The sequence below is a fragment of the Myotis lucifugus genome, unplaced genomic scaffold (genome assembly GCF_000147115.1).
Source record: "Myotis lucifugus unplaced genomic scaffold, Myoluc2.0 scaffold_621, whole genome shotgun sequence".
Lineage (NCBI taxonomy): Eukaryota > Metazoa > Chordata > Mammalia > Chiroptera > Vespertilionidae > Myotis > Myotis lucifugus.
Genome location: NW_005871669.1, coordinates 226,023 through 253,256, shown reverse-complemented (window position 1 = coordinate 253,256; position 27,234 = coordinate 226,023). Strand labels below are relative to the sequence as shown.

The 27,234-nt window shown below is 48.0% G+C and overlaps 3 protein-coding genes across 6 annotated transcripts in view; 1 reads left to right on the top strand and 2 right to left on the bottom strand.

Annotated features, from left to right (window-relative positions):
• PEX14 (peroxisomal biogenesis factor 14) overlaps nt 1–8,330 on the bottom strand; it is a 138,294-nt gene extending 129,964 nt beyond the window's left edge. For 2 of the 3 annotated variants that reach the window (XM_023746033.1, XM_023746036.1), the window contains exon 1: nt 8,212–8,330. In XM_023746033.1, coding sequence (XP_023601801.1) covers nt 8,212–8,247 — 36 coding nt within the window. In that variant the 5' untranslated portion in view covers nt 8,248–8,330. The remainder of the gene's footprint in view (nt 1–8,211) is intronic. The other variant, XM_023746034.1, reaches the window with a different exon arrangement.
• A 695-nt stretch (nt 8,331–9,025) lies between these two features.
• Nucleotides 9,026–18,705, top strand: DFFA (DNA fragmentation factor subunit alpha). Of its 2 annotated transcripts, none has more exons than XM_023746037.1 (6): nt 9,026–9,046; nt 11,006–11,167; nt 12,692–12,834; nt 16,083–16,272; nt 16,486–16,637; nt 17,400–18,705. In XM_023746037.1, exons 2-6 carry the CDS (start codon nt 11,023–11,025, stop codon nt 17,610–17,612), a joined length of 843 nt encoding a protein of 280 aa, XP_023601805.1. In that variant the 5' UTR covers nt 9,026–9,046; nt 11,006–11,022; the 3' UTR covers nt 17,613–18,705. The 2 variants fall into 2 exon arrangements, with proteins under 2 accessions (XP_023601805.1, XP_006104981.1); XM_006104919.3 differs by lacking the exon at nt 9,026–9,046 and adding an exon at nt 9,227–9,443.
• A 3,625-nt stretch (nt 18,706–22,330) lies between these two features.
• Nucleotides 22,331–26,660, bottom strand: LOC106694764 (cortistatin-like). The gene is made up of 2 exons (XM_014447160.2): nt 24,693–26,660; nt 22,331–23,712 (listed from the first exon to the last, which is right to left on the bottom strand). Exons 1-2 carry the CDS (start codon nt 24,792–24,794, stop codon nt 23,497–23,499), a joined length of 318 nt encoding a protein of 105 aa, XP_014302646.1. The 5' UTR covers nt 24,795–26,660; the 3' UTR covers nt 22,331–23,496.
• Nucleotides 26,661–27,234: the final 574 nt, after the last annotated feature.

Below are 27,234 nucleotides of genomic sequence, written 5' to 3'. Positions count from 1 at the left end.
TTCTCTATAATAGAAGTGTCAGAGATGAAAGAAAATTAGTAAAATGTATATGAAAATCTTTCCTCCTGTCAGAGTCTGGGGCACGCCAAGTGCGCTTTAGAAATCGCGCGAGACCCAGACCCGTTTCAGTCCCTGTCAAGCCCATCCCCATTGGGCTTGATGCAGATCCGGTCAAGCCCCGCCAGGTGGGGCCCGCCAGGGGGGGGCGCAGGCTCAGGTTCCCCGGCCTAGTGCCGGGCGAAGGGCACGGCCTCAGGTCAACTGGCCCAGTGCCGGGGTGGTGGAGGTGGCCTGAGGTCAAGCTCCACCGGGCAGGTGACACGGCCTGAGGTCCCTCGTCAAGCCCTGCCCGGCCGGGGGCACAACCTGAGGTCCCCCAGCCTGGCACTGAGATGGGGAGCGTGGCCTGAGGTCCCCCATCAAGCTCCGCTGGGCAGGAGGCATGGCCTAAGGTCCCTTGTCAAGCCCCACCAGGCGGGGGGCACAGCCTCAGGTCCCCTGCCCTGGCCCAGCACCATGCAGCCTCAGGTCCCCTGCCCTGGCCCAGCACCATGCAGCCTCAGGTCCCTGCTGATTGCTTAATTGCTTAAGACTCGTTATGGGAACTCAGCCTCCACTGTGGGCACAGCCATCTTGACCATTATGGTGTGACGGGCAATTTGCATATTTCCTCTTCATTAGATAGGATGTATGTATATATTTGTCAATACTCACTAAACTGACCACAACATACCTACAACATACCTATTGAATTCCACAGTAAAGTTTTTGGCCACAAGAACTTTGTAACTCAGTAAGACATTTAATATAAGGTATTACAAATATTAGCAAAGTTGCAAAAGAAAGTGACTAGTTTGGAAAAAGTGATCTTCACAATGGAGAAATCCGATGGACATCACCTTAACAAGCAATCAGACATATCCTCAATAATGGGACAAACCGGTAGCACACGACTCCTGATGTGACTCACTGAGAAGGACAGCTATACAGTATTCTCACAAAAAAAATGTTGAACCTGGAGCTAAACGTGAGGAAACAAATCAGAGAAATCCACATAGCAGACACTACCGAACAGGGTCTGGACTCTCCTCAGGGTCAGTATCATGAAAAACAAAAAGGCAGATGAACTCACCAGAAATGTATACTATATCTTCACAAAAGGCATGTAGCATATTTTCACAGCAGCACTAACAGTAACAACCCAAAAGGCAAACAACCTACATGACCATTAAGAGCAGAATGGCTAATAACAAATGGACAAGTATGTTCACTCAATGTAAGAACTACAGATGGCAGTAAAAATGAACTGTCACTGTTCACAACATGGATAATCTCATAAACGTAATGCTGAGTGAAAGCGGCCACTGAGCCAATGGATTTTAAGTCAGAACAGGGGCAACCTTTGGAGGTTGGAGAGTGATGGGAGGGACCCTAGGAGGATTTCTGAGGTCCTACTAATGTCTGATTTATTGATCTGAGTACTGCTTACAATTCACCAAGCAAGACACATAATTTGTGTGTTTTCTTGTTAAATTTCAGGAAAAGTTTTTTTTTTTAATGTTAAAGGTTAGGGAATCACTCTACATTAAAGCAGACTAAAGAAATAAATCAAGACAATCTCTGTTTCTTGATTGGATCCTGATATTTTTAACTGGGAAAATTTGAATGTAGACTGTATTAATATTTTGTCAATACTAAATTTCTTATGTGCTGATGATATTGTAGTTGTGGAACCTTACTCTTATGAAAGACAAGGTGAAGCATTACAGGATGAATACTGTGATGCCTGTTACTATCAAATCCTTTTAAAAAGATATATAAGGAGCCCTCATGCCAGTTCGATTCCTGGTCAGGGGCACATGCCCGGGTTTCGGGCTCGATCCCCAGTGTGAGACGTGCAGAAGGCAGCCGATTAATGATTCTCTCTCATCATTGATGCTTCTATCTCACTCTCCTTCTCTCTTCTCTAAAATCAGTTTTTTTTAAAAAAAAAAAAAGTTGAGGGGAAAAGCTCTTGTTTGCACTGCTATCATTCTAGAGTTCTTAGCCTTCCAAACCTGCATGCAGAGACCTGGAGAAGAAAACTCTCATTGGGCACTCAGTATGCACAACATGCTTTTTTATTTTTATTATTTATTGACTTTAGAGAGCGAGAGGAAGGGAAAGGAGGGAGAGAAACATTGATTTGTTGTTCCAGTTATAGATGCATTCATTGGTTGATTGTTTATTTTTATTAATCCTCACCCAAGGATATTTTTCCATTGATTTTTAGAAGAGTGGGAGAGAGAGGGAAAGACAGAGAGAAACATCAATGTGAGAGAAACACAATGATTGGTTGCCTCCTGCAACCAAGGTACTTGCCCTTGACCGGAATCGAACCCGGGACCCTTTGGTCCATAGGCCGATGCTCTATCCGTTGAGCCAAACCAGCTAGGGCCATTGGTTGAATATTGTATGTAGCCTGCTGAAGAGATCAAAATCATTAACTTTAGCATATCCGGATGATGCTCTAACCCAGCGGTTGCCAACCTTTCGCACTTCATGGACCACCAGTGGTCCACGGACCATCAGTTGGCGACCGCTGCTCCCAACTGAGCTACCCGGCCAGGGTACAACATGCTCTTTACATCTGTGATTCCAGTTGACACCCAGAGCAGCCCTCCAGGGTAACTGTTATTACTCTCATTTCAGAGGAGAAAACGGATGCTCAGAGAGGTGGAGGGACAAGTCCTGTAGTTAGACAGTGCTAGGGTTCAAACCGGTGGGTCAGACACAAGGCCCTGCTAGTCCACTCCATAATGTCTTCCTTGGGCTCATCTCCTTTCCCTGCTTCTGTGTTTTCTCAATCCAAAATTTACTATGTCCAGTGAGCCCCACAAATTTGAAATTTATGTTCTGTAATAATACTCAATATTCAATAACCATTAGACAATCAGATTGAACTAGCCTCTCTCTCCACTGAAGACAGAAAAGCTGGTGGGAAAGTATATAAAATAGGGTAACATTTCCTATGGGCCATGACATATGACATGCACAGACTAGATGGGACTTTGATCAGAGATCAGACAGTAACATGGGGAAAACAGAACAAGGAAAGGAAGCAATAAATGCAATTCCAACAGACTATCTTGGAGACAGACTAAAATGACTATGCCATTATGAAAAAGCAAGTATGTCATTGAAATCTAAAAGTCACAAAGAACAGCTAAGGTAAACACCATCATTTGGGGTGTTGCTTTAAATTCCAAGGAAATTACTTCAGAATAAATAAAGAACTTTAATGGACAACATGAAAAATCATACCCTAAGACATGATAATAGGGCTTGAGGAAAGGTTTAGATCACTTGTGAATGAAAATGCAGTTTACTGAATGGACTAATAATAGATAAGACACTAGGGGAAAAACCAAGATGGCGGCATAGGTAAACACTGGAAATTGCTGCCTCACACAACCACTTCAAAAATACAACTACAAGACAAAACGGACATCATCCAGAACCACAGGAAGGCTGGCTGAGTGGAAATTCTACAACTAGAAGGAAAGAGAAAAGCACACTGAGACTCAGAGGAGGTGCAGAAGTAAAGTGCAGAGGTACAGAGGCACACGTGGCAAGGGCTGGCCACTGAGGACAAGGGCTGGCCACTGAGGACACGGTTGTTGTTTTCAATCGGGAGGGAGACACACGCTCCCGCTCTGAACTCCAGTTCTGGGCAAGTCTCTGGAGACCCAGACTCATACGGGGAGAAACTGGATTGTCTGGCATCGGGTGGAACTCGAGGGCGGCTTTCTCTCAGAGGTGCTTGCAGCGATTACCACGGGACACTGAGACCCGGGGCCTCTTAAGGCAGGACTGAGGATCAGTCATAGCTGTTTGCTCCGCCCTGTTGATTCCCTGAGACCCCAGCCCACCCAAGCTGTGCACAGAGGCTTTTGCATATGAAAGGCCTGGCTCTTTGCAATCTGAAAATTACCTAAGAAACTGCAGCTGGGTCAGAGAGACCCAGAACTTCCAAAAGAAGGCCCAAGGCCCCACAGCAGCTTGCATTGCTTCACAGCTGGGCCTCATCTGGGCACCTCCAAACCCCAAACAAAGAAGAGGAATCTGCAGATCTCTCCATAGATCCTGCTGGGTAGCCTCAGGCAGAGGCTAAATTAGCACCTCCTTAGAGATCCAAGAGCCAGTGTACCCAGTGGTCAGAGTGGGACCATCCAGATTACAACTCCTCAGATCCATAAGGAACACACTCAGGGGGCAGACTCAGTGAGCACCAAAGCCCCACTGAAGCAAGTCTTGCCCCATAAGGGTGTCTCCAGCACAGAAGTTCTCCCACTGCAAACACAGCTGATTCTCACAGCCAATTGGCCTGGAGGTCAATTCTTCCCAGTGATACCTACAACAATCAAGGCTTAACTACAACAAGACTGTGCACAAAGCCCACAAAGGGGTGCAACAAGAGTGTCCATCTCAGGTAATTGGGGAGGCTGAGCCACTGGGCCCTATAGGACACCTAGCACACAAAACCACTCTACCAACACAGGGAAGCATAAAAAATGCAGAGACAAAGAAACAGGTCACAAATGACAGAAATGGAGGAAAGCAAACTACAGGATATAGACTTCAAAACCACACTTATAAGGTTTTTCAAGAATTTTCTAGAAACCGCCCTTAAATTTAGTGAGACCCTCAAGAACTCTAGTGAGACCCTCGAGGATATGAATAAGGACCAACTAGAAATTAAGCATACACTGACTGAAATAAAGAATATTATACAGAGTTCCAACAGCAGACTAGAGGATCACAAGAATCAAGTTAAAGATTTGAAATACAAAGAAGCAAAAAACACCCAACCGGAAAAACAAAAAGAAAAAAGAATCCAAAAATATGAAGATAGTGTAAGGAGCCTCTGGGACAACTTCAAGCGTACCAACATCTGAATTATGGGGGTGCCAGATGAAGAGAGAGAGCAAGATATTGAAAACCTATTTAAAGAAATAATGACAGAAAACTTCCCCTACCTGGTGAAAGAAATAGACTTTCAGGTCCAGGAAGCGCAGAGAACCCCAAACAAAAGGAATCCAAAGAGGACCACACCAAGACACAACATAATTAAAATGCCAAGAGCAAAAGACAAAGAGAGAATCTTAAAAGCAGCAAGAGAAAGACAGTCAGTTACCTACAAGGGAGTACCCATACGACTGTCAGCTGATTTCTCAACAGAAACTATGCAGGCCAGAAGAGAGTGGCAAGAAATATTCAAAGTGATGAATAGCAAGAACCTACAACCAAGATTACTTTACCCAGCAAAGCTATCATTCAGAATTGAAGGTCAGATAAAGAGCTTCACAGATAAGAAAAAGCTAAAGGAGTTCATCACCACCAAACCAGTATTATATGAAATGCTGAAAGGTATCCTTTAAGAAGAGGAAGAAGAAGAAAAAGGTAAAGATACAAATTATGAACAACAAATACACATCTATCAACAAGTGAATCTAAAAAGCAAGTGATGAACAGAATAAACTTGTGAATATAATAGAATCAGGGGCATAGAAAGGGAGTGGACTGACTATTCTGGGGGGGGGGGGGGAGAGGGGTGTGGGGGATGCGGGAAGAGACTGGGCAAAAATCGTACACCTATGGATGAAGACAGTGCGGGGGGGCGGTAAGGGCAGGGGGTGGGGTGGGAACCAGGTGGAGGGAAAAAAGAGGAACAACTGTAATAATCTGAAAAATAAAGATTTAATTTAAAAAAATAGATAAGACATTATATATCAGGCACTCTTCTAAAGTAAGTTAACTTACTTAATCCTCAAGGACAACCCATGCAATAGGCACTAGTTTCATTCCCATTTTACAGATGGAGGATCTAAGGCCAGAAAAATTAAGTAATTTATCTAAGATCACCCAGATGGTAATAGTGGGGGCTAGGATTCTAGCCAGTGGGGATGGCCTCAGAGCTCATACTTTTAACCACTGCTCCTCATTGCCTGTTAAGGAAGAAACAGTTGGTTACTCACTCCTAATCTTTCGAAATGAGATATTGATTCCACGAAGACAACTAACAAATTTTCTATGAGAGACAGAACACTGACTCCGCCCCACAGGAGTAATGCAGCTCTTCCTACATACAAACCAAGTTTGGGGGAATTCTCCAAACAGTTCTTTCGATTCCACTCTGCTTTGACTAGAGAAAAAGAAAACAGGTTGATCAGGACTTAAAAATGAAATGGCACCTGCGGCCTGGGTCACTCAGTTGGGCGTTGCACCAAAGGCCTGCTGGTCCAGTTCCGATCAGGGCACTTGCCCGGATTGAGGGCTTGGCCCCCGGGACCATAAAGGAGGCAGCTGACTGATGTTCTGCTCTCACATCGATGTTTCTCTCTTCTCCCTTCCTCTCTCTCTAGAAATCAATAAATGATAAAAAGAGTTGGTTCACTTAAAAAGTGCGCGTTTGCAGCTTATTGTCAGTGAGAGAATTTGGCATGAAGAGTCCAAGTTTTCCTCCGAGCTGCCAGCATATTCTGATGCAATCCCATCTCCATCGACTTTGGAAAAGAGGGCAAAGGAGAAGCAGAGCTGAAACCAAACAGGCCTGGCCACGTCCCCTTGGAGGACCTTAGAGCCTTTCCACGGGGACAGAGGGGGCAAGTCCAGAACCAAAGAAACCTTTGGGCCCTACCATGGCTCCACGTGGCACTGGCAAATAGACGCCCAGGGCCTGAAGGCACCCTTTCATCCCTTCCATTGGCATATTGCCCTCTATATGCCAATAGCATCCCAGCCTGTGGGCACTCCTGACATTTAACAGTCGGGAGAAGCCCAGATTCCGAGGCGCCCCGGCATTTCAGCGAGCCGTACGGGGTAAGGCAAGACAGGAGGGCCCTTCTCTCGGGACGGCCTCGCACTCCAGAATTTCCTGACAGTGAGAAGGCCAGACTCAGCCTTCATTGCTTCCCCTGTTTTACCATCTATCTTTCTGACCACTCACCCCTATAACGGAAGCTGGTCTGGGGAGCACTCAACTCCTCTACGTGCAACTCCCCTAATAAACGCATCGGGGAGAACAAAACAGTAAGAAACACTGAGCGGGGCTGTCCTGCCTGGAGGGGACGCGAAGCACCGGGAGGCTGCCCGGAAGTCCACAGGTGCTTGGATGTGAGAGATGCCCGAAGCGGTCCGGGCTGCAAGCCTTTTCTCCTTCCTCTCTCTCATCCCAACTAAATGCACACGCGCCTGGCCGACGGGTGGAGTCGCGCACGCCTGGCTGCAAGTCCAGGCTCCCTCAGGCAGACCCTTAGGATCCGCTTCTGCAACATGGTGGTTAATGGCCTGTGCTTCTCAGGGGTTCTGATGAGCATCGAACGAGACAACACACGCCATCTGTCCTCGGCCTGGCAGCGATGGCAGCACACGCTCGGTAAAGGCAAGGAAGGTGCCGCTCACCCCCGCCCCAGCCCCTCCACCGCGGACCGCCGACCCCTACGGAGTCGCGTCACCCACTGTTCCCGACGGCGGGCCACAGGCATGGGCACGGGCCCTCGGGGTCCCCGCCACACTCGGGGTCCCCGCAACTGATGAGGTGCGGCTGAACCTGTGGCCGAACCGCTACACCGGAGCTCTGGGTGGAGACACCGAACCCTGGGGAGCGAGGACGGGTCCTGAGCAGACAGCGTGGTGGCGGCTGTTTACATGGAGTCAGCCCCTTCCCACCAACGCAGAGCGGGTCACCCCGACCCTCCCACTCGGCGAGGGGCGCGCAAAGGTGACTGACAACGAAGCGGGGGCCGGCGGGGCCACCCCTGAGGCTGAGGCGGCGGGGGGTGCGAGCCCCGAGGGAGGCAGGCCCCTCCCCGAGGGACAGCCAGACCCACCGCGCCTCTCCCTCCTCGAGCAGGAGCCCTCGCAGCTCCGGGCTGGGGGCTTCTCGGGGTCCCGCCACCGGCCCGGCCCAGCGCAAGGGAGACCCCAGGGGCCGGCAGGCGGGTAGTGGCACCTGCGGGCGGCCCGGGCTCGGGAAGGTGGTCAAAGAGGGGTCACGGGGGAGGGGCCGGGCGGCGAGGACCCGGGGAGGGGCGGGGAAGGAGGGGGCAAGCGAGGTCTGGCCCCCGGTTTCCGAAGCGCAGGGTCCCCACCCGACTCCCAGCCGCACACCGAGCGCCCCCTCCAGCGGGGGTCCCCGCCACCACGGTCGGGCCGTCCGGCTCCCCTCACCTGGCTCGGCTGCTCTGCCTGCTCCGAGGACGCCATCTTTCCGAGGCCTGACTAATCGATCGCCGCGGGGCGAGGCTTCTCCCAGGCGCCCTCGCTCTCGCTCTCCCGCCCAGACTAAAGTAGCCGAACCGAGCTTATCGATGGAGGCCACCCGGGGAGGCGGGGGAACTCTCACGTCGAATCACCTCGCACAATTTTCATCAGGTCTCTGCTTTCCAGGAAGATCCGAGGTCTGTCCTTTTTGCACTCATATATACATATATATACATATATACATATATACATATATACATATATATACAGATATTCATACATATGCATATATATACACACACATATATATACATATTAAAAATATATATATATATATACATGTTATTATATATATATATAATCTCAGTGATGTGGCTCGCATTTCCACTTTCCTCTCTGATTTCATTTAGACCGTAATATTTACCTATTTACTTACGCATTTTGTTATGAGTCCAACCCTAGTTGCACGGCTGAAGCAGGGAGTTGAACGGAAATGTGTGATTATCTTATGCTTCTCTGTTATGTTTTTCAGCAAGACTGAAACAGCCTCATCAATTTTTTAAATTGACTTCCTTCAGATCAGCCTGAAAGATGGGGCATCTTACAGAACTTTTCAGGTTGGAAAGGGAAAACAAATTAGTACAGAGCAATAACAGACTCAAAGTATTCATATTACACATGTATACATGCAAATAGGAGTGCTCTAACAAGTCAAGGGAGGATGCATGCGTATCGTCCATAATGCAAAATAAACCCCTATTGACCTCATTTTGAACGCGCCATTGCTACTACTAAATACAAGGTAGGAAAACACTCTTCCAGGTCGAATTGGGCGACGTAACCAAGCCGGCTTTGCACCCAGATACTACAGCTCCCGGCATGGCCCGGGGACCGCACGCGATCGGCGTCCATTAGAACTACAACTCCCGGCGTCCCTTGGGTCCCATGCGTGATTTGCTACGGAGAGAACTACATCTCCCGGCATGCCAGGGGAGTGGGTGGAGGACCCCGGCACTAGCCTCAGCGACTTCCCGGAGTCAATCAGGTCCCGCTCCTGTAGAGGATGGAGGTGTCTTGGGGCGCCAGTGGTCCGGAACCCGGCGACAATCAGGCTCTAAAGCCGTGTCTGCTGCGCCGCAACCACAGCCGCGAGCAGTACGGCGTGGCGGCCTCCTGCCTCGAGGACCTGAGGAGCAAGGGTAGGCACGGCCTGGGGGCCGAGGCGAGGCCTTGGGGGGCCGGGGCAGAGGCGGGCCGGGGCCGCGTGAGGAGGTCGGCGGGGGCAAGGCGGGGTGGAGAGAGGCGACTTGGGATTCTTGGAGCTCTGGGAGCCTTGGGACGGAAATGACTCAATAGCGATTTACAAGTTTCAAAGCGTTCACAAGCGCTTTAACTTATCTTGTGCGACCCTCATCATGGTGGAAAGGTAGACGGGAAGCATTTTGCAAATTAAAACAGACTCGATGTAGGTATCTTGCCTAAAATCATTGAGGTTTTGGACCAAATCCCAGCCTAGTGCCTTCTTATCACTCGGGCTCTCCCAGGTGAGCCCATGGCGGGGTGGGGCGGGTTTCCACCCTCAGCTCTGGCAGGTGCCTGTGCGATAAAGAGGGAGCTGCTTGCCACCGACAAAGATCGCATGTTGTGATGAGTTGACAGAAGTCCTGAGCCCGCCCCAGGTTGTTACTAGCTACTTGATCTTGCACTAACGCAGCATCTCTGTTTTCTCGTTGGCAGTGGATATAATATTTCCAGCTCTGCTTCCCAGGATTGTAAAGGCTTTGAAACGTGTAAATGGCTATTGAGTCATTTCCGTCCCAAGGCTCCCAGAGGATACATGCAAATAATTTACAAGCGTTATTAGTCTGTAGAAGTAAATTGTTTAAAGGAATTCTACCAGTGGTTCCCAGGCATGCAGTCCCAGTGTGTGCCAGGGTTCAGGGCTTCCTCTCATGGTCATCAGGCCGCAGAGAAGGCAGGCAGAACCCAGGAGCAGCCCCAGGGCTGTCCATGCTTTAGTGACATGCTTTTGCCCTATGTCTTTACATGTATTTATTTATGGTTGGCATTCGGGTAGAGTTTAGTGCCCTTTCACTGCCAGGTTGCAGTTGGCACAGAGACCCTGTAAGTGCTGTGCTCTCTGGAGCTCCTCCTCCATTTGGGGAGGGAGACAACATTGCCTTGAGGATATTTGTAGTCTTGGCTACTTCTCTGCTTACTCTTGTCTCATTATCATCTTAGGCTACTGATAGAAGTTTCTGCTTCTTTATACCTTCCCATAGGTTATAAAGGCTGCAAAGAAAGATCCTACAGAGAACAAAAAGCATAACTTTTTTTTTACATTTGACACAGAAGAGTTTAAGATGACCGCTGAATAAGTGATTGAAAGGCTGCTTGTTTACAAGGAATTGAGCCAGATTCTGCAGGTGTAAATACCAGTTCTGTTACTTAATGTGCTGTCTTGGACAAGTTACTTAACTTCTCCCAGCTTTGGGCTTGATGTCTGTAAAATGGGGGTAACAATAGTCTCTACCTCATAGGATTGTTATGAGATTAAATACTCTATGTGCCGAGCACTTAGAACAGTACCAGGCCCATGAAATTGTTATATTAGTGCGACTAAAGTTGTGGCTGTTGTTGTAGTTATCATTACCCACCAGGAATTCTGCTAGGCCCTAGGGCCATACAAATTGAGAGTGAACGGATACGTGTGTTTTCCTTATGGATACTTGTCAATTGCCAAATGTTTTCTTTCTCTCAGCCTATGACATCCTGGCCATGGATAAGTCCCTGGCACCAATCACCTTGGTCCTGGCAGAGGATGGCACCATAGTGGATGATGACGATTACTTCCTGTGTCTACCTTCTAATACTAAGTTTGTGGCATTGGCCGGTAATGAGAAGTGGGCGTACAACAACTCAGGTAAGAAATGCTGGCCATGTGCAAATGGTCTGTGCAATACAGTATCCGTCATGATTCATGTTCCTGCTCAGGCCCCGGGTTACTGTTTGTCTGACGGTCTAGGAATGCCAGGTACGGTGCTGAGCCTGGGGGTGAAGATGGGCCCAATTCTCAAGTAACTCACAGACCAACAGCAACGAAAATGCAGCGTGGCAGAGCGATCCGTGCCACGGGAAGAGTCAGGCTGCCCCACCTGAGTCCAGGCTCTGCCATCTGCTAGCCGTGTGACCTTGGCCAAATTACCTAACTTCTCAGCACCTAATTGAGATGATAATTATGGCACCTGACTCCTAGGATTGCTGTAAGGAGAACAGGACATAGTACGTGTCAAACCAGGGTTTCTCGATACGACTGCTGACGTTTTGGGCTGGAGAATTCTTTGTTGTGGGGCTGTCCTGTGCATTGTAGAAGGTTTAGCAACATCCCTGGTCTTTGCCCTCTATATGCCAGTAGCACCTCCTCACCACAGTTATGCCGTCAAAAATGCCTCCTGACATTGTCAAATGTCTCCTGGGGAGCAAAATCACTACCAGTTGAGAACCTCTGACAGAAAGCAGTTAGATCTTACCTGTCACACATTAGGGCTCAATAAACGTTACTGTCACCGTCATCACCGGGGATGCAAAGGGAACTAAAATTGATGAGCAAAGATCAAAGAGCTAAAGAAGTGCCTTAAGGAAAGTCCTCAGGCCACTAAATTGAGGAACTAACCTTCAGCAATGGCTCTCCCAGCCAACTTTGTCCCCCAGGGACAGCAGTAGCCACAGCTCCTCCAATCAAGGGCAAGACCAGTCCACAAGCATAGTGAGAATGAATGTCCTATATACTCAGAGACGCAAAAGGAACCTAAAGAGAAGTGTGGTAGGACCCTGGGTAGCTTCTTTCCATAAAAGAATAAAGAGCAGTTACATGCAGAAATAAAGTGTGGCTCTGTGGTTGAGCGTCGACCCATGACCAAGAGGTCACCAGTTCAATTCCTGATCAGAGCTCATGCCCGGGTTTCAGGCTCCATCCCCAGTAGGGGGCGTGCAGTAGGCAGTCAATCAATGATTCTCATCATTGATGTTTCTATCTCTCTCTCCCTCTCCCTTCCTCTCTGAAATCAATAAAAAAAATGTTTTTAAATATGGAAGAAGAGGGAAAATTAGTTGGAGATTGGCTTTCCCATAACCTTAAGAAAAGGTGCTTCCTTCTCCATTGAAATTATTCTAAACTAGAGGCCCGATGCACGAAAATCGTTCAAGGGGCTCGGGCCCCCTGCTGCCTCCACGGCTCCCTCTGCCTCGGCCCTCACAGCCCTGGCTTCATCCGGAAGGTTTTCCGGAAGGACTTCGGTCTAATTAGCATATTACGATTTTATTATTATAGATGGTCATTCGGAAGGATGTGCAGACATGCTGGAGGGCTGTGTGTGTTGGGGGGAGGGGGCGTGAAAACAACACTTTCAGTTCATCTGATGTGACTGGCCTTTTCCCCACATGTCAGACGGAGGTACCGCTTGGCTTTCCCAGGAGTCCGTGGATGTGGACGAAACAGACAGCGGGGCAGAGTTGAAGTGGAGAAATGTGGCCAGGCAGCTGAAAGAAGATCTGTCCAGCATCGTCCTCCTGTCAGAGGAGGACCTCCAAGTAAGCCTCCTCCACAGCTCACTGCCTCACGTCTGGCCTCTGCCGCCCACAACAGTTTCTTAGTTTCCATGGGTCTTGCCATAATACATTTATTATTATTACTTTTTTATACATATATTTTATTGATTTTTACAGAGAGGAAGGAAGAGGAATAGAGAGTAAGAAACATCGATGAGAGAGAAACATCGATCAGCTGCCTCCTGCACACCTCCTACTGGGGATGTGCCCACAACCAAGGTACATGCCCTTGACCAGAATCGAACCTGGGACCCTTCAGTCTGCAGGCCGACGCTCTATCCACTGAGCCAAACCAGTTAGGGCAATACTTTTATTATTTATTAATGAGAGAGAAAAGGAGAGGGGAAGAAACATCGATGAGAGAAACATCTTTGATTGGCTGCCTCCTGCACGCCTTCTACTGGGGATCGAGCCTGCAACCCAGGCATGTGCCCTGACAGGGAATTGAACTGGTGACCTCTTGGTTCATGGGTCGATGCTCAGCCACTGAGCCACACCAGCTGGGCTTATTTATTTATTTATTTAAATTTTTTTTTTTGTTTCCGAGAGGAAGGGAGAGAGAGAGAGAAATAGAAACATCGATGATGAGAGAGAATCATTGATCGGCTGCCTCCTGCACGCCCTGAATTGGAGATCAAGCCCACAACCCAGGCATGTGCCCTTGACCGGAATCGAACCCGGGACCTTTCAGTCTTCAGGCCGATGCTCTAGCCACTGAGCCAAACCAGCTAGGACTGGGCTCATTTATTAATTTTTAAATATTTCTTCAATGACAACCAAGATTCTTCATTTTCTAATGTGCTCACCTGGAACAGGAATTTTTCAGCCCTCACCTTGCGTCAGAATCATCTGTGGAACTTTTAAAAATACCGATGCTCAGGCCTCACCTAGACCTATTAGGCCCACTCTGGGGGTCTAGGATGTTCTGCTAGAGAATGTGGAGGTGCAGAAGCTCGATTAAAATCCCAGCTCCATCACTGTGACCTTGAGCCAGTAATTTAGCTTCTCTGCCGGCATTACCTCCAGTAAAGTGGAGATAAAATAGTGTGTGTTAATTCACAAAGCTGTTTATTGAGCCCTGCCCTGGGTCTGGCATGTCTCTGTATACTGGGGTCCAGTTGTGAACCAGGCAGCCACAGTCGCTGTTCCAAGGGAACTTGAATTCTGGTGAAGGAAGGCAGACAAAACAAGAAATGAACGGTACAGGGCGATGTGCCGGGAGTGGGCGTTACTCCAGATTGGGAGGTCAAGGCTCCCTTCAAGGAGGTGACCTTTGGTTAATTAGTAAACGTATATATTTATTTTGAATAAATAATACATTCACATGTTTACAAATCCAAGAGGTATAGAGGGATAACCAGGTAGCTAAAAAGTGAGAAGAGCCCGTGTCCACCAGCTGATGAGTAAGTAATAATGTGACGTATCCTCCTAATGAGTATTATCCAGCCATAGAAAGGAGTGAATTGTTAATACACACTACATCGTAGATCAATCCTGGAAACTGCTAAGGAAAAGAAGCCAGCCACGAAAGGCCACATATTTTATGATAGCAAATATAACGAAAGGGCCAGAATACACAAACCTGTAGCGATAGAAAGTAGGTTAGTGGTTGCCTAGGGCTGGGGTTGGTGGGGAGCTTTGAGGAGAAGTAGGAAATGACCCCTAATAGGTATGGGGTTTCTTTTGGGGGGAATGAAAATGTTCTAAAAAGATTGTGCTGATGATTGCAGAATCCTGTGACTATACCAAAACCCACTGAATTGTACATTTAGAGGGTGAATTGTATGGTATGAAATCATATCTCAATAAAACTGCTGGGGGTTAGGGGGTGTACACAGGAAAGTCTGACTCCTGCCTCTTCGCTACCCAGGCTTCCCTTCCTGGAGACAGCCAACCTGTCAGTTTCCTCCTATTCCAGAGATATTTTATATACAAATTGTAGGGAGCGGCTATATCTGAGGCTTGACCCTATAGCCCCTCCCTACAACAAATACATGTATTTTCTCCTCCTCCCCTAGATTGCACAGACAGAAGCATATCTGCTCTGTTTTCAAAGAGGTATTTGGAGAGTATCCAGACCAGCACATAAAAGGCATCCTGGTTCTTTTTGCCACCGCATAGTATTGCATGTCACGCGTGTACCGTGCTTTGTTTAACGAGTCTCCCCCACTGGTGGATGTTTCGGTTGTCATCAGACAATGCTGCAAAAAAACTTACACCAGCGACATTTTGCACACTTGCATGCACGTATATAGAAGCGTAGTTGGTAAACACTGGCAGGCTTCCAAGAGCTGGCGATTAAATTGAGAGCTGAAGGACAGGGTGGAGCCAGCCTTGGAAAGCTGGGGCCAGAGTGCTCCTGGCAGATGGAGGGCAGGAGCAAGCTTGAGTTTTGTTTTGTTTTCACTTTTTGTTGTTGTTGTTCATTTCAAAGAGGAAGGGAGAGGGAAAGAAAGATGGAAACATCAATGATGAGAAAGAACCACTTATCGGCTGCCTCCTGCACGCCCCCTACTGGGGGTCCAGTCCACAACCCAGGCATGTGCCCTTGACCAGAATCGAACCTGGGACCTTTCAGTCTGCAGGCTGACCCTCTATCCACTGAGCCAAACCAGCTAGGGCTAAAATAGTCTTTTAAAGCTATAAACATGCTTAAGGCTAAAATGATTAGAAAAACTTTTGCTTAAAACAACCCGAGATCGATTCATTATATAAATAATCATATACCTCCTTTATATTCTGTACATTTGGGTTTTCTAATATCAGGATTTTATTTAGTTTTTAATGGGCATTAGGGCATCATTTTCCGAATTTTTTCACCAGAGGAAAACTGAAAACATTGCATGCTTCTCTCTTGACTCCCAAGCAGCCATTAGGAAACTTTGGAAAATAGATTAAACGAGTCTGTGAAACTGATGAATTTGAGAGAGATAACAGCCTGCTTAGAAAGTACTTGTAGCCCCGTCTGGTGTGATTCAGTTGGTCGGGCCTTGTCCCGTGCACCAACGGCTTGCTGGTTCGATTCCCAGTCAGGGCACATGCCTCGGCGGCAGGCTGGGTCCCTGGGGGAGGGCATGCAGGAGGCCGCTGACCGGTGTTGCATTCTCACATCAATGCTTCTCTCTCCCTCTCCCTTCCCTTCTTCCCTCTCTCTAAAAAAGCAATAAACTATTCTTTTCAAAAAAAAGAAAGTACTTGTAGGTTTCTTGAAGTCTGTGTTTGTTTGTTAGGTGCTCATCGATGTTCCCTGTGCAGACCTGGCTCAGGAGCTGGGCCAAAGCTGTGTCACAGTCCAGGGGCTCCAGAACACCCTGCAGCAGGTGCTTGACCAGAGAGAGGAAGCCCGTCAGTCCAGGCAGCTGTTGGAGCTTTACCTCCAGGCTTTGGAGAAGGAGGGCAGCATCTTGTCGAAGCAGCAAGGTAGGACTCACCGGCGGGGGAGTCACGCCGGGAACCGGGTGCCATAGAGCCTTTCCTGGAGAGAGAACCGATTGTAACGGAGCCCAGAGCAGGGGAGCCACAGTGGCTGGCATCTTGACATGACGTGTCTGCCTTGCCCTGATTCCTCCGGCTGGAGGTGGGTGGGCTGTGGTCACGCACTGTGCTGATCTCCATTTCACGTCTGCTTTGCAGAGTCCCAAGCTGGCCTCGGTGACGGGGGTGATGCCGTGGACACGGGTCTGAGCAGAGAGCCCTCCTCCGAAATTGCCCTTTCGAGCCAGATCCTTACCGTGCTGAAGGAGAAGCCTGCGCCAGAGCTGAGTTTGTCGAGCCAGGATTTGGAGGTGGGCGAGAAGCTGGGAGCCTGAGCTACAGAGAGCGGCTCCCCCTGGAGGTGTAGCATAGCCTGCAGGGGCTTGTGTGGGATGTTTTCCACCTCCGCGGCCCCTGAGTCTTAGCTGCCAGTTTGCCTATTATATGCCAGAGCCTTTGCAAACACCACATGTAATCCAAATCAGAATGGCTTGCACAAAATGGACGCACTCCCACAGATCATCAAACCTGACTTTCTGATCCACAGTGGGCAAGGAGGTGAGGAAGCCTGATAGGGAGGGACAGCAGGCTCAGCTTCTGCCACGGCTTCTGCGCCGTCAGTGGTTCCAGAGGGTTCGAAGGCAGTCGAGGCACATACACCGTCACAGGGAAAGGCACACTCCAGGGCCGCCCTGTGCCGGCCCTAAGGCCAGGGAACTAGAAGCTTGACGAAGAGAACCCATCACAGGGGGCTGCTGCTTCCTTTCACCTTTGTCCCAACTACCTCCGCATTGTAGCCAGCTGGGAAGGAAACTGTATTGACTTGAACATGGCTACATTTCCTGTAAGTGGAGGACTTTGTAGTTGCTCTGAGTAAACTTCTTTCCAGAGAGCCTTTCCTGTTGGTGGTGTATGGTCAGAGAAGGCCCAGGACAGTTTCCTGTGAAGGAGACCTGGCATTTCTGCAGGGACATAACCAACCCGAATCGTCCAACTGCACTCCCCTAAGAAGCCGCGGGAGCAGAAGAGGGGGCAGAGGTCGTGGCTCTCAGTGGCTCTTATTCTTGCCGCAGTTGGTCACCAAGGAAGACCCCAAGGCGCTGGCTGTTGCTCTGCACTGGGATGTAAAGAAGACAGAAACTGTTCAACAGGCCTGTGAGCAGGAGCTGAGCCTGCGCCTGCAGCAGGTACAGAGTTTGCACTCTCTCAGGAGCATTTCAGCACGGAGGGACTCCCTGCCCGGAGAACAGCAGAACCCCAAACGAGCCAGGCAAGAGCCCGCATAGCTGTAGCTGCAGATGCGCCAAAGAGAGCCGTGTGACCTCGGCTTTGTTCTCGGTAAATCCCTTCAGCCCTTTCAGCTACCTGTGTCCTACTCTGCCCCCTGCCTTGGAGCACAGTCTCCTGGGAGAGGCTGGAAGACTGTTCCAGATCCCAGCATCTGCCCTTCTGCCCATTGTGAATGATGTAGCTGCACCAATATACCCACCTCCTCTACATGTTCTTACGTCCTGTTTGACATGGCGAAGGGCAGTGAAAAGAAATTGTCATACTTCAGACTCACCATCCTGTTCTAAAGATAGAAATGCAGAATTTAAACAAATAATGGTAAAGAAGGTGGCACAATAGTGTTGATTATGGCCACAAACTTGTTTCTCAAATTAATTAACTTTTTTGTGTGTCTGTTCAAAGGCACATATTAAGTTTGCAGGCCTTAGGGATGCGGAGAGTCTCACGATTTCTAATATCCAAGTCAGTATTGTTGAGCTGTATCCGAAACCCTTCTCCGTTTTCTAATATGTTTTATCAGCAGGGGGGTAAGAGGTCATTAAATCCATTTCCATGCGACATGACTGAGTCTCTCTGGGTGCAAAGCAGAGACTTCTGGTTTACATACTTCTTTTTCTGTGCAGACTTACTCTTCAGGTTTTGTACCTCTCCTTGCAGGGAAAAGGTACTGGGTTATCAGGGACTTTTTTTAAGCATGCTTAGAGGAAAGTAGAATGCTATTACGAGATACATTGGCTAATTATTATTTTAGGCTAATTATTCAAAGAAGAAATACAACAGGAAGTCCCGGGGCCAGGGTGGGTGCAGAAAACACATGGAATAGAAAACCTTTTCTTCTGTGATCTTGAAGGAAGGCTCTGCTGCACTCAGCATCCTTTCCCTAATGCCTCACACCCTGGGTTCTCACTTCTTAGCCCCATTGCCTTTTTGATAGCACATTTTGTCATGCCTCCTTAATTGTCCTTAAACAAAAGCCAGGGCTGATAACCTGCCTACATGTGTACTTTCAAAACCACTGACATAATACCCCACATGTAATATTTCAGAAGAAACAAAAGGGAAATTTCCAATAAAATGGCATGTATCTCAGTATGTCTCTGTCTGGCATGACTATACCGACGGCACAAAGACACTGTAAGATGTAGACACTGAATTACCGTGAACTTGACAGGCAGCCAGACACGGGTCTGTAGTGATTGTCAACTCAAATACCACGAGCAGCATTGCCCTTCGTAATGGGATCTCCCCTATCAGTGACCTGAACAAATGACATCTGTACAAGGTGGCTGCATTCTTGAAAAATCCAGGGAACATCAAAACTGGGGAAAATACTTCGTATTTCTACATAAAACAGAATTTGGTTTCAGGCTAGGATAATTTAGGTTTTCATCCATATCCATACGAGTGCCGACCAAAAGTCACATGGGAAGTGGGACAGTTCTCCATTGTGTGGGATTGTCCTATAACTTTGCTCGAAGACCCGCATCCCCCCCCCCCCCTCCACTCAATGCCAGTAGCAACCTTCAGGTACTGAGATAACTAAAAGCTTCCCACACATTTTCCAAAGGCCCGGATGGGGCAGTAATGCCAGCTGCACCTGCCACATGGGGGCCTCACAAAACTGCATGCGCTGAGCGAGGTGTGGCTCGGCGCCTCTCCTTTTATACACGAGCAGAGCTGTGCTCAGAGAGGTTGGCTGGCCTCATGTCACCGTTGGGGGGCCAGGATTCAAAGGCAGGTCCTCGGGTTCTTTTCCCCCCGCAGCCTGTCCTACACACTCGGCCGTGTGGATGCCGGGGAGTCCACAGGCGTGGCCAGACAGGCCAGGCAGCGAGACAGCCAGAAAGTGGGCTAGCAGGTGGCCACTTGTATTTTCTTTTAGGTCCACTCACTCTTCAACTCCACATCCAGGTCACTGATGTTGCTCTCCTAATGTCATAAGTTGGAAAAGGCCTAAAATGTCTACAACATAATTGCCAAAAGGTTTCTAACTGTAGCCGTTGTGACGTGGGTATGAGAAGTAAATCAGCCACGTAGTGAGCACAAGAGTAGCGGACGCTGAAGAATGCTCTCTCCTCACCAGCTCTATCAACATCGTATTTTTGTCAAGTACACAGAGGAGCTTTGTTTGACTGGCTGTTGGAATTCTGTACTTGAAACAAAGTCACCAAGCATGTCAGCTGCACAGGATAAAGGAAAAAGCACTGTGGGTTTGGAGTGAGACAAACCCGTGTTGAGTCTAACCTTTGGGGACCTTAGTTGCCAAAAAGGTAAGGTTAGTATAAGGCCCCAAGACTGAAAGAGGTAAATGATGTGAGGACGTGCACAGTGTCTAGCAGCGGGCTAGAGTGGCTCCCTTTCATCTCCCCAGGCACAGAGATGGCGGGCGGAGCAGAGACAGGGCTGTGTCTGTCCTTAGGAGGCGCCCATCTATGGGTCTCTAGGGACAGGGCCTTAGACTGCAAACTCCTGCCCAAATGTGTCGTGAGAGCGGTTGCAAACACATTGCACTGCCCCTGGTCACCATTTACCTTCCCTCCACCACTGTGCCTCTAAGCCTTCTAAAACAGAAAAGTAGCAGCACAGCAACATGTCTAAAAATAGGAGGGATGGGAAAAAAATAGGAGGGAGAGCAGGGCAAGCCTGTTCTTACGGCAGGAGGAAAGAATGTCAACGAAAGCAGCTGGGACTAATGAACTCTACATCAGCCATATTCCATTCTTTCAAGTCAAGTGTCAGTCCCCATTAGGCAACTGGCTTTGACAAGAGCTGTGCTAATTACCACTTACCAACCTTTAATTTCTGGGTAAAAGCAAAAGGAAAAAAACTAATGGATTTTTCATTTTCCAGAAAGGAATAAAATAGTTGTCTGAACAAAACACACACACACACACACACCAAAAAAAACACACAAACACACACAAAAAAAGCCTCTGCATTAATACAAGAATTATTAATGTGTCTTTGCTAACCAGATTATTTAGCTGTTTAATTTTTTCTTTTTTTGCCTTCAGGGTTTTTCAACATTTTTTTTGTAGGGTTTTGCCTTAAATTATTTTGGTTGTGTCTTTTATTACTTGAGGGTGTTTTTTTTTTAATTCTTTTTGTTTAAAGTATTATATGTCTCCTTTTTCCCGCTTGACCTTTCCCCGGTTGTTCCCACCCCACAGCACATGCCCTCACCCCACCTACTGTCTGTGCCCATGGATTCTGCTTATATGCATATATACAAGTGCTTTGGTTGATCTCTCACCCCCTACCCCCCACCCCACCTTCCCTCTGAGGTTAGATGGTCTGTTCCATGCTTCCATGTCTCTGGGTCTATTTTAGTTCCATCAGTTTATGTTGTTCCATTACTTGAGGTTTTCAAGGACCTTGAAAATGATCTAGTCTGGACACCTAGCCACTGCCTGAGTCCCCTACATGGCTGGCTGTGGGTCTTCTGTCCCGGGGGGAAGCCTCCCCAGGAGACACGCTGGGTTTTCAGATCGCAGAACTTTAAGTTGGGTATTTGCTTGAATTAAATCACGTAACACTTGCACAATTACAAGGAAGCAAACCAACAGGTTAAGGCATAGATACTGACTGGGTTTTCTTTAATATTTTCTAATACCATGTTACAAGAACTTTAACCAAAAAAATCCTAGCTTTTCTCCAGCTTGTAATTATTTTAATGAGACAAACATATGTATTCTTGACCACTTACCTACTTAATTATAGAGGAAAAAGGTAAATCAGTGTTTTCATTAGGGTTCTGAGAAACTAAATAGGGGGTTGCTCAGCTGTCCTTTGCCTCTTCCTTTCTAGTCTAGAAACAGAAAACTTCCTTCTTTTTACGCCTACATGACTTTTCCTCTTCTGATTTGTTCAACATGGAATCCATATCTCCACTGAAGAAGCTGCTACGGTGAAGATGTGGTTAACCCTTCAGCAGGTGCTGTTAAATCAAGCTGTCTAAGTATCTCGCATGGGCTTACTGGCCTGAGTTTCCAAAAGCCTGGGAAGAGCTGCTGTCAGCCCTGAACTGTGAATAGTGGGAAGGGATTTCTGTCAAGTGCTTCTGTCACAATTCTCCCTCAGCAGTTAGGGATCTATCCTGGTGATGAATGCTGGAAACAAAGGCAAGAGAATGAATGAGAAGTTGTCCAGGCACTGACGTCCCACATCTACACCTTTGACTATCCTCAACTACAGAAAGGTAGACTGTAAGAAAGTCTACCAGAAACCTGATGGTAGGAAATTACCCTAATTACCCATTTTACCCAACTGTATTAATCGTGAGCATATTAATCTAGTCTAACATGCAGTGGGTGCCAGTGCACATTTTATTAATCCCCCTGAACTAAGGTAGGCTTGGGCTTGATGGATTGCCTGGCAGTCTCATTAGTTTAGCCTCATTATCCTTCAGGTATCACTTAGTTCAAAGTTAAAATCCCAATCTTAAGGACTGTGTGTGTATGACCTCAATTGAAACTGAAAAACAATGGCCATGCTTTTCTTCTGGAAAAATCTTCCAAGACAAAGTTCTGAAGGTTAGCTGGTCTTTCGGGCACACGGCGTCACCAGTGTGCTGACCCAATTACTGTCTCCTAAAGCTGCTGTGTTTGGAAATGTGGATGCCATTAAGGCTCTTCTATCACATTATACTTTTACTCAGCGAGTAATTATGAATATGAGCTCAGCTCTGCGGAAAACAGAACGGAACGGTCAGCAGTCAGACCCGAGAGCCTGCCCCCCTGGTGTCAGAGAAGAGGAAGATCGCCGTGTCCTCCAGCCGGCCTTTGCCGGCCTCCTCAATGCCAGGCCTCACCCTCAGAAACGTGCCCTAACTCCAGGGATGAATCTCTCAGCGTTAAAGTTTACCATCTAAAAACCTCACCCTGGAAGCTTTCTTTAGAATCTATGACTCAAGAGTTATAAATATGTATAATCAAGCAAGGATTTCCGTGCTGTGGGGGAAGAATTAAAAATTTGATGAGGGTTTTGAAACTGAGCAACTTGTTTACTCGTAACTTTCTCTTGAGCCGACCAAAATCCTGGTCCTCCTGGGCTCAACGTTGCTCTGTGTTACATCCCAGAAAGGAATCCCCCTCCTCAAACAATCATTCACGGTCACTTCTGTGGGAAATTGTTGGGAGTGGGGAACTATAACAATTACAATACATGCCAACACAGAGGCACTGTCTGCAAACAAGGTCTGGACCTGGGACTGCAGGTCCCTGGATGAGGAGGAGGCCAGCAGGCTGCACGGGCCGGCAGCAGCACGGCTCGCTGTTTTGGGTTTGAAATAAACCTGAAGCGCTCATCCATGAAAAGAATTCTAACGAATGATTAACTGACTCATTAAAACGAGTACGTATGCAACAGCAGGTTCGAATGTAACTTTTATGAACATGTCAGCATAATGTCTGTTTAATAGCATGGCATTTGTTTCTATATAAATTTTTGCTAAATCATGAATAATAACTATTTTGCTCTGAGTGGTGTTAAAAATTGGCTTTTAACATGAGGGCAATATTTTTTAAATTAGACAATTTATATCAATATAAACTGAAATAAGATGTTATTCTGAACCCTTAAATATATAGCCTTGAGCTATTTTAAATCAAAGGAAGGAAGAGATAATGAAGGTGGGGGAAAGGCCTGTGGCTGCACTGAGCACAATACAGCAAAACCCACAAAAATCTATCAAAAATATTCACTTTGGGTTCCAGATTACTCAAGACACTCAGTATTGGGCACCGCTGGAGTTTAAATTAAAAATACTTTTCAAATTACACAGAAACAAGAAGACAACTGCATAAAGAAAGGTCACGGCTGCTTCATACATTTTATTTGGATCCATCGTCGCACTTCCTTGCATGAGTAATTGGTGGAGTTCTACTTGCAGGAGGAGAAGGTCTTCCAGAAGAAGTTCTTGCAGGGCACCTTATCTGGGCGCGGGGACTGCTGCGGGGGCGGGCCTTCCTGCCGCCTGGACACCTCCCCGGCCGCCCCTCCCGTGAAGGGCGCTGCTCTGGCCGGGGAGGTCCACGCGGACCACCAAGCCAGGAAAGTCAACAGGCTGTTCTTCATTTCTGCCACTTCCTGCATATGCTTTTGGAAAGAAGCAGAGGACAAAGAAAAATCAACCATCTGGCTCAGCCAGCAACTGAAGACAAATACCTCCATCCTTCCTTCAAAACAATAAAATTGCTCCAGAATAAATCACATATCCATTTAAAGGGTGAGGAAGTTAAGAGAACACCTTAGCAGCATTGCTCTAATTAAAGAAAAGGAAAAGTTGAGAATTCTCAATCATGGAAAGAAAAAGACAGCTTATTTTTCCCGTAATCTTTGCTGAGGTTCTTAATTCGAAGAGGTCAGGAGACCTGCCATTTCCCCGACAAGTGGCAGCTAAGGAGCCCCGAGGTGGATCAGGTAATTAGATGAGCAGGTTTTCCCTCTCTGGCCTTCCTCCTGGCTGTCCACAAATTGCTCTTCAAGACAGATCAGATTGAGACGTTAGATCCTGGTCTTTCAAACTCCTTCGAAAGCTTCCAGGAGTAATCTGATGATAAATGACTTGTCTGAGACTCATCTGGTAATTTCAGAGAAAAATCCATTTTTAATGGTCAACTTTATGTACTCTCCTTGGAACTTTTTCAAAATGGAAAAAAGAGAAAAATAAATCACCCCAAGAAGTTGCAAGTTCTCACAATGAAAAAGTAACGATGTCAATTCATGTGCCGGGTATATAAATTAAGACTCTAGAAGTGTGTGTGTGACTTAATAGTGCAGTGAGCGCCATGCTCGCAGTACAATAGACTGGTCCAATCACTGAGCATTCAAAGACCAGCAGATGGAGACCGCTAGCATGAGCAAGCCTACCTGGGCTTCAGAACTTCCCAACTGCCTCGGCTCCGTGGTCAGCGAGACTCCGTGGTCTGTGTGACATCACAGGACCCCAGGCAGCAGGGAACACTATGAGGTTCAGCCCCACAGCATGCTGGGGAGTCCACAGGCGTGGCCAAACAGGCCAGGCAGCGAGACAGCCAGTAAGTGGGCTAGCATGTGGCCAAGTCAGGACTACTCACCTCACTGTCGCTGTCCTGGCCGGCAAGGCCACCCTCCGGAGGCAGGGCAGCGGTGGCCGCGGAGAGCAGCAGCAGCAGCAGCAGGCAGAGGGGCAGCGGCATCCTGCGGGCTGACTGGCTCCTCGCCAGCTCTGTGGCTGCTCGTCTTTCCTGGCAGCCCTGAAATCGGTGTTTTGTGGACGCGGGTCTCTTTGGAGCCTGGGGGTATTTTTAGCTCAACCTGCAGCTGGTTTTTTGTATACTTACCTATGTGAAGCCAGCACCCCTTCCTCCCTCACACTCAAGCAGTGACGCATATGCCAGAGCAATCAGTGCCCACAAAGGCGCTTCTGGGTGGGACTTAACCCTTCATTAAAGACGCGGGTCTTTGCCGTGTTTAGAGCAGATTTGCTCTTCCTTTGCAATTCATTTGCACTTGCTCCTAAAGAAGTCCCACGTCCTCCTAATCATGCCCACAGCAAGCAGGAGGCCGTGCGGACAAAACCGAGCAATTCCACATGGTATACGTTTAGCCTTGGGTAAGGAGCTGACAACCTGCAATTCTGCCCATAGAAGGGCTGACTCTGCTACGGGCAGAAGAAACAAGGAGGCAAGAGGGCTCAGGGAGCCACTTAGAGCAGCATCGCCTGGTTTCGCCAAATCGCAGGCAAGGCCAACCCAGTGATGGTTCCCCAGCCAGCAGGCCAGATGCTGTCCTCCTGCCCAGGCCTTCTCAGACTGTGATGTGAACCAAACCGCCTAAATGAAGTTAAGACTAGAATGCAGATTCTCATGTTGTGCAAGGAGGGGCCAAGGTCCCACATTCTAACGAGCACCCGGGTGATGCTGACACCGGAGTAGCCAGGCTCAAGTCCAGTGTTTTCCAAACTGCTACTGACCACCCACTAGGGGGTCATAAACTAGCACTTTTTTTGAATGAACAGAAATTAGAGTGCATCACGAAGAGTGAGATTAAATATACTGCTTCGTGTGTCAGGTGTGAAACATTTTTTACTGAATGACCTGCACTTGACCAGCTCCTGGGCGCACTCTCCTCCTGAGGACGGTGCCACCGCTTCGTGCAGACTGGGATGTCCTCTGTGCCACCTCTGGCTTTTCCTTACTATGAACGCTAGAAACCCCTGGTTAGAACTAAATAACCTAAGCAAGGGCTCCAACTTATCCCACGAGCACATCCTGGACTCCAGGGCACAAGTCTTCCCCGGGTGCCCACGATGCCAGGCACCACACCAGCACCGAGCGATCACCGTTCACCACCCAAGGTTGCCTTCGGGCAGCTGATCATCCAATGCTTGATGCAAGAATGTGTGCTTCTGAAAAGAGATACAATGGGAACTTTGATTAAAAGGAAAAACGAAGGCTGCTCATTCTAAAGGGCAGAAGAGGACCCAGAGAGACGTTAGGAGGGGGAAGAGTTTTCTCTATCAACAGAAGAAACTTGGAACTAGTGTCCAATAAGAGGGGGCTCTCGTCCCTGGAGTTCAGCAGAGCCTGGGGAGCCACACCCCAGGAATGCGGTGAAGGGGTTCGCAGTTGGTGGGAAGATGGACTAACGACCCTCAGGGTTCTTTGTGGACTCCACAGTTCCGTAGAGGGAACAGGCATGTTCCGATGAACTCTTCCTGGACATCGCTGTGTAGGAGGCGGTGCGGCCTTTCCCATTCCCTCCTCCTGTCACATATACCTCACTGCCAGGTATTTTTAACCCTAGTCACTGTTACTAGTAAGAACACAAAGTTTCAGAAAGTCATACAGCTACTAGAGTGGCAAAAGCAGGGTGCAAATCCAGGCTTGTCAACCTTTGGAAAGTCCACGTATCTAGTCTCTAGATTCTCCCTGATGAGGAGTTTTAAGAGAGTTTATCTGAAAATGAAGCCAGCATACAGATCTCTGGCTGGAATGTCCTGCAAAGATGGAAGGCTTCTTGGTTTCCTTTTCCTTCACTGATGTGACACAGATGTCACAATTGACACCTGAAATGAGCTATTTGCAGAAGTCGAAACTAAAGTTTGAATTCAATGCTTTACTATGATCACAGCTGAGCATCTCTTTTTGACTGTCGGACTTTGGGGTGTCTTTTGCTCATCATACTTGGGCATGGATGGTAAAAATCCTGTCTAAAATGCATGTCCTTTTTTCTCTCGCCCCTCAAATCAGCACCCCAAATGTACACAGTCTCTACTGGTCAATAGATGGTTAACCTGTCCACCCTTCAGCTTGCTCATCAGTAAAACGGGAATAACCAGATGTGCCCGGAACAAGCTGTGAAGATCCAGGGAGGACGACCGGAGCACCCAGAGCAGGGCCTGGCACAGGGAAGGGCTCTGTACATGCCGTCCCTTCTCTTCACCCTACTGCCCCTCTAGGGGAAGGCACGGCCTGGACCTCTAAGCAACCCCCAAAGGAAGACAGACTGGGGCTCCTGGGAGCATCACCTCACAAATAAGACAGAGGACAACACACTGAGTGTTCGGAGTCGCAGGCCAGGTTTCCTCAAGCAAAACTTCTCCCCAGCAGAACCAGTTTAATTACAAAACAGCCC